Raw genomic sequence first — 7,285 nt, 5'->3', positions numbered from 1 at the left:
TCTTATGATACCTATAGCCCTCTCGAGACACACTAATGTTTCATACTCTGTAGTACACAGAGGGTAAAGAAATGGTACAGAAGTAAGGACAACTCATGGTATGTTTAAAAACCTAGATGACATATTGACCCTTGTTACAGGTTCACATTCTTTATCAGAAACACTGGCATTTCCAATGGCTTGATTTAGTGAAGAATGTGGACTTCGGATTTAAAAACAGTCATACATACGACACTTATGTAATAACCAGAAATCTAATCCTAAAACCGGCTATCAAAGGAAGATATTTTAAATATATTGGTCTCCAATGTGTTTGTTCACACCAATGTACTCATACAGGTGGACAATTAGGAAAAGTTCGAGAGCAAAGTCCGTCTTACTGATGCGTGAAATAATTGTAAACAACAATAACTATTTGTATTTTTAGTTTAATTTCATCTTTAAAAAGATTTAGACTTTGCACTTCTATCTATCTAGGTCACCGTGTTCTAAACTATTCCGAATTCAGGGTAGAATATTCTCCGCCTAGTACAAAGTCCTTCCTATCCAGACTTGGTTAATACTGTGACTTGACAGTTTATCCATGGTTTCAAGTATGTCAGTCATCTGTTGACACTGTAACATAAATAGTTTGATCTAAATATTTCTCATTGTTCACTGTAGTTCGAGAGAAACGCCACTATTATAAGTTTCCTAATACCACAGTCACTTCTCCTATATGAATATTAACACTCAAACTAATAGATAAACTGGGTATAAACATGGCCTTATATACATCACAACTTGTAGTGCCTTAAACACAGAATCTTTTAGGTTTACAACAATTGAATACAAAATTAACATTATGATACTCACCCGGAAAAATGTTTCACTTTAAAGGTATAAGATACGTTTATATTAGTATTTACCAAGTAGTTCGATAGCGTAAATTTACTGTGATTTGACCATGTTTGTCATATATACATTGTACATTTTTTATTGGTATTAACAAGTTAATTAACAACACGGGGAGAAGGAGGGACCGAAGAGATAAACATAAACCTATCGATAACGTTGTTAAATACAAGCTAAAACAGAAGTGTTTATAAGTACTGAAGATTTTTACAAGGAAAACCATATGTGTGCGTCTTTCGTGTTCAGAAACAAAAACTGTAATACATATATAACTTGTACGCAACGCTGTCAATCAGTGATCACGTGATCCTAGATCGGGACAGTTTACACACATGGTTAATTCTCTACCTAGAACAGTGTGCTTTCTTTTCCGATATCCATCAGCTAGTGATATTTCTCGAAGCATGACAGGTATTTTGTTTTAATAAAAAGGAACTTGTTGCGTGATACATACATAGACGAGACCGGATCTACAGTGGACAGTGACACAGTAAGAGGTAGGTAAACTACTAGGATACAGAAACAGGCTTTAGGCTAAGTTGTTAACTCAAATGAATTAATAAGTTAATTAATTGAGGAAATGAAGTAGCTGGGTAAATATAACAGTATATTGGTCTTCTGTGTTATCGCGCAGATATTGTTATAGTAACTTAACTCTATATAATTTCATGGCCTTGTTTTTTCAATATCATTTAATAATACAAAAGATAAGCCATTAAAATACACAATTATGAAGTCAAATCTCCATCGGGCCAATATTTCGGTCGGTTTAATACCATAATACAAATATTATATCTCGATCACTGACTTTCGATAGCCGAAGCGAACTCCTAAAAATGCCTGCTACAAAAAGGATGCATACGAACAGAATTGTTAATACTTGCGAGTTGTTATCAATATTATAATTAGCTCAAACCTACATTATCATGAATTATAGCAGAAAATGAAATTATTAACCATGGCGTTGTCTCACCGACGAAGTATTTAGGAAACTTTAGAAAGTTATCTATAAAACGTACGGACAACATAAATCACCATGTTTTAATGTTTTTTCCCGCTGAATGTGTTTCACTAACAACATTTTTTCTAAATGAAGTTATAGAATTCTTACCTCTATATGTAATCTAATTTACACAATGATTGCACACCATAGTAAACATCTGAAAAGGAAACCAATAGATTAAGCTTAATTTAAAATATATATCCAACGAATAGTAATATCGTACCTTTGTGTATTGTACTTATCTACATTCTCATAACGAGAGTACTTCGCGGTCAATGAAATGGTGCGGTTATGATTACAACTAGTCCCATTTTATTGCTGTTTCCATTTGCACTATCGTTTAAAGTGAGGTTTTCCCCTCAGTCTAACAGCATACCAGATTAATATTACTCAAAATGTTGACGTCAAGTTAAATGATTGAAGTATTTAGTAAATATAATTATATCCGACACAATTGCAAAATGCCTTTCCGGCAAATCTTTCATGAAATCCTATAGGCATTCATAAAAAATTTCAATAGATCACATGTTATAATATATACTGTTTAAGACTTAATTGTTTAAATACATGTACAATTGTAGCGTATTTTGTACCATACCTCAATATTACCAATACTATATCTAAATGTGATGACCACTAACAGATAACAGAATTACAACATTATGTAAATTGTCCCTTTAGGATTTTTGTAACCGTAAATAATACAAATACCCCAATGTTTTTGTTGTAGAAAATCACAAAATGTCAATCGCAAAGTTCTACAAACAGCACGAGGAACGCCTCGGGCGCGTGTTTGAGATATACGGACGACTGGTCAGTCGTTATCCAGTAATCATCATCACTGTCTGCATAGCCCTGAACTGTGCCGTGTTTGGCTTTGGCGTCTTTCACCTGGAGTCTGAGACAGACACAGAGGTCTTGTATACTCCACGTGGAGCCCGAGCCTACGACGACAAAGCACGTCTCGACAAACTGTTTACCGACAAGTCCGGGTCCAACTTTTTCCCTCGAGGAATCACAGGACTCAATAAGGAATGTCACGTGATTGTGCAGACGAAAGATGGGTCCAATATTTTGACACCATCATATCTGGATGAAGTGAAGCGTGTGGACACATTTGTAAGAAATATCAACCAAACAAAGAATGGAACCATTTCTACTTTTTCTGAAGTTTGTGCCTTACGGAATGGACACTGTGTAGTCTCAGGAGATTTTCTCTTTACTGCCAACTTTATGGAACATCTTCTGATGAAAAATGTCACGTTCCCAATATTTTCCAGAAATGTCATTAGTACCAATTTCGGAGACATACAATCTTCTAACGGGACTCTTGAATTCTCCTCGATGATTTTTCTACGTTACTACCTACGACAAGACACGAAGGAAGCCTTAAGGAGATCAGCGGACTGGGAGAAGATCTTTGTAGATGCCATGACCTCATTTGATTCACCGATCATCTCAGTTGCTTATGCGGCCTCCATTTCAAAAGACGAAGAATTAAGTAAGAACATTAGCGGTGATTTGAAGTTCTTTTGTCTTACAATTTTGATAATGTTGGTTTACGCGAGTTGCGCGACCTCTGGCGGAAACTGTGTTTCAGAGAGACAAAATCTTGGTCGCGCCAGTGTTTTAGCTACTTGCCTTGCTATCGCCTCTTCACTTGGACTGCTCAGTGTCATCGGGATAAAGTACGTAGAGATCGTTGGGATAATGCCGTTCCTCGTGCTAGGTGAGTAGGTCACGTTCACTCTTTATATTGAAGAAATATATTTTATTTCTCCCAGAAAGGCATTTAAACCACTGCTTATTTTTGTTTCCATCTTTCTGTCTCTGAATTTATTGGTTGATTATGACGACCTTTTAAGTTAACCCATGGTCACTCTAGCCTTTTTGCTATCATATTGTCTGTTATCTTAATTTTATGTCTTTCATGTAGGAATTGGTTTGGACGACATGTTTATTCTGATGTCTTGCCTGGCTGATGCAGACGTAAAGAGTTCTGTCGAAGAGCGAATCATGCATACTATGAGAACAGGGGGCGTGGCCATCACCATCACGTCTGTTACCGACTTCCTGGCATTTGCTATAGGAGCTACTTCCGTATTCCTTGGAGTGCAAAACTTCTGTCTTTTTACTGGTGAGACTATTTTTATTGTTTCCATTAAGTATACAAAAAACGTAAGAAAACTTTCGAATCACAATTCAGAAAGTATACAAAATCATATAAAAAGTTAAAATGAAAGTTTTGATGGTGAAAACTGGTGTTTTGTTTTTGTTTTTTTTTTTTTTTAATTTCTTGTTGAAACCCAAATATTGAGTAGCATCTAGATTAAATAAATGTTGTTTGTACAGGTACGGCTATCATCTTTTGCTACCTAAATCAGCTTGCCTTCTTCATGCCGTGTATGGTTATCAACGAGAGACGTGTAGCTGCTAGAAGACACTGTGCCACGTGTCTTCCCACCAAGTCCAGGCAAGAGCTCGTTGCTGAAGGGCATTCCAAATGTTTAGCGTTGTGTTGCGGTGGAGAAGCCCCGCGCATTCGAAGTGATAATGAGGGACTTCTGGAGTCGTTACCGAAGTATCTTTTGCAGAAAGCGCTGGCGAGTTCGGGATTCAGGGTGTGTTCTATTATCCTGTTTATCGGATATCTGTCAGCAGCTGTATTCGGTTGTGTACATTTAAGGGAAGGTCTACTCCTCAGCAATATTGTCGACAAAAGTTCATATTATCACACATATGCTAAACTGATAGAAGATCATTTTACAATTGAAGTTCCGGTTGCATTTACCTTTACCTCGCCCCAAAATTACCATGATCCAATGTTACAACAGAAAATAGCTGAAATCCTTGCAATGGCAAGACGTGATCAATATGTGAACTCTGACCTCGAAATTAACTGGTTACGTGACTACGTAGCATCTACCCAGTACAAAGAGGGCAATAAATCGGAGTTTGTGACTGGTCTCAAACGGTTCTTATCCGCACGTCCAGATCATGTGAACGACGTCATATTTGACCCAACTTTAACTGAAATCGTAGCTTCACGATTTTACGTAATTTCTAATGACGTCACCTCTACAAATGACCAGGGAGACATGATGCTCAACGTTCGCAGAATTGCCGATAATTTCGAACTTCCTTTGATTGCATACAGTTACTGGTTCTTTGATTTTGAACAATTTGCCGCCATATTGCCGAATACGTTAACAACTATGGGTATTGCGATCGTTGTAATCTGTGTGATGACGATCTTATTCATGCCTCATCCCTTTCTGATCGCTTGTGTAACGATCACCATGACAACGATCCTGCTTGGTGTGTGTGGGTTTATGTACTACTGGGACATGACATTAAGCACAGTTACCATGATCGAACTCATCATGTGTATTGGCTTTTCTGTCGACTCCAGTGCGCACATGTGCCACGCCTTCATCACAGTGCAGGGAAACACCCGCGACGTACGTGTAAATGCGGCACTCGAGCGTGCGGGGGCTCCCGTCTTCAATGCTGCTCTTTCTTCTATTATCGGGATCACACTTTTGATTTTCTCCTCCTCCTACATCTTCAGAACATTTTTTAAAATGATGATACTTGTTTTCCTGTTCGGACTCGCTCATGCCGTCATCTTGTTACCTATATTGTTTTCTAAATTTGGTCCAATCAGCGTTGAGGACAAGGAAGACGCCCCTAAGGCATCTGATAAGCTTCTGACCACTAAACAGAAAACTATCCTAAACATTAACCAAAAAGTATGAACAGAATGTGAAAAGACATTAGAACTCTAATACCAAATAATGAGCATGTCCACAAATGTATTGTTGTATGAGATTCACACGACCTGCTTTTACAGGATTTTCTGTTAATGTATGTTACACGCCTATTGTGAAAGACCGGGGCCCCAGTTGCTCAATGATTGGTTAAAATTAACCAAAGGTTTACGAAAAATTTAAAATAAGAAAGAATCGAAAGTTGAAACATTCTTCGTCATTACAGGTAAGATTGATATTTTGCTTTGAAAGCCCTTGTTTCTTCAGTGGCATCAAATCAAAATTTTCACTACTCACTTAGTTCTGAACAAGTGAGCTAAGCCTGTAAACGCATGATATCGATTTACGAGCGCTGATTGATAAGTTGTGAGCCCATGTTTAAGGGTTTTACTTTTGGTGGATATATTGCATCATTTTTCAGTATAATCAATCCCCTTCAGTGTCTACACACTTACGTCAGCGATGTTTTAGGGTCTCCATGCAACTTTTGGCTAAATCTCTTTCTTGACCATTCTGAAAGTCGTCAACTGCATGTGTGCCGTTATCATCTGACCGGAAGTAGGTACCGCAAATGGCCTTTTTCAATTTTGAAAATAGGTGAAAGTCTGATGAAGCGAGATCAGGTTAATAAAGTGGATGTACAATCAGTTCAAAGCCACAATCGTATATGGCAGTCATTGGGATGACAGACTTGTGAGCAAGGTCATTGTTCTGGTGGAACAACCTTTACTGTGTTTTCTGCGGCGCTTGACTTTAATATTTTATCATAACTGTAGAAGAAGTGATGCGGCATAATATGTGTCATTGATTGTTTGTCACTTTTGCAGATAACCTATCAATAGAATATCATTAACATCCCAGAAAACTGAGGCCTCACCCTTTCCAGCTGATGAAACAGTCATTGCCTATTTTGGTGGGTGAACCAGGGTGCTTCCATTGTTTAGACTGTTGTTTGGTCTATGGGATGAAATAATGGACCCATGTTCCATACATAGTCACAAACCACTGCAGAAACTTAGCAGGGCCTGCCTCTAAAATGTTTAGATAAGAACACGACAAAGTCCGCCTTATGTGCTTCTGATCGACTGTCAGAAGTCATGGTGCCCGATGGGCTGAAAGCTTTCTCATTGCAAGATCTTCCGTAAGAATGGAATGTTCTCTTTCTTGTGAAATCCAAACTATGCTGGCTCTTTCTCTGTAACTCGCCTGTCAGCCATAACAATATCATGGACTTTATTGGTCATTTCTGGGGTCAAAAGTGACAGGCCTTCCAGGACGGGCGTCATCCCCAAGGCTCTGTCTATCACGCTTGAATTCCGCCACCCACCTTTTCACTGTAGCTTATCAAGGGACTTCATTGCTTAATGTTGCTACTATATCAGTATGGATATCCTTAGGTGCTAAACCTTTTTTATGCAAATAGTGAATCACTGCTCTTTCAGCGATTTTGTCCATTTTGCGAAAGTCACTTGCCATGTTTACTTTAGAGTGTAATCTCTTCGACATAAAATGACCAAATGATACCAGAACATCCCTGCTTAATTCAATACAAAGCTCACAACTTATCAATCAACCCTCGTTTGACACGTCAAGTGATCGATTGAAATTTTAACTAAAT

The 7,285-nt window shown here is 38.0% G+C and overlaps 1 protein-coding gene across 1 annotated transcript; it reads left to right on the top strand.

Moving 5' to 3' along the window:
• The first annotated feature begins 2,638 nt into the window (after nucleotides 1-2,638).
• On the top strand, nucleotides 2,639-5,655 carry LOC132551921 (patched domain-containing protein 3-like). The gene is made up of 3 exons (XM_060216065.1): nucleotides 2,639-3,626; nucleotides 3,834-4,034; nucleotides 4,250-5,655. The coding sequence occupies exons 1-3, from the start codon at nucleotides 2,639-2,641 to the stop codon at nucleotides 5,653-5,655; spliced, it is 2,595 nt and encodes an 864-aa protein (XP_060072048.1).
• Nucleotides 5,656-7,285: the final 1,630 nt, after the last annotated feature.

Source organism: Ylistrum balloti, unplaced genomic scaffold (assembly GCF_031769215.1).
Source record: "Ylistrum balloti isolate Yb309-2 unplaced genomic scaffold, AGI_CSIRO_Ybal_v1 Utg370226, whole genome shotgun sequence".
In the NCBI taxonomy this organism is placed as follows: domain Eukaryota; kingdom Metazoa; phylum Mollusca; class Bivalvia; order Pectinida; family Pectinidae; genus Ylistrum; species Ylistrum balloti.
The sequence above is the reverse complement of the archived record's forward strand: the minus strand, read 5'-3'. Positions and strand labels throughout refer to the sequence as shown.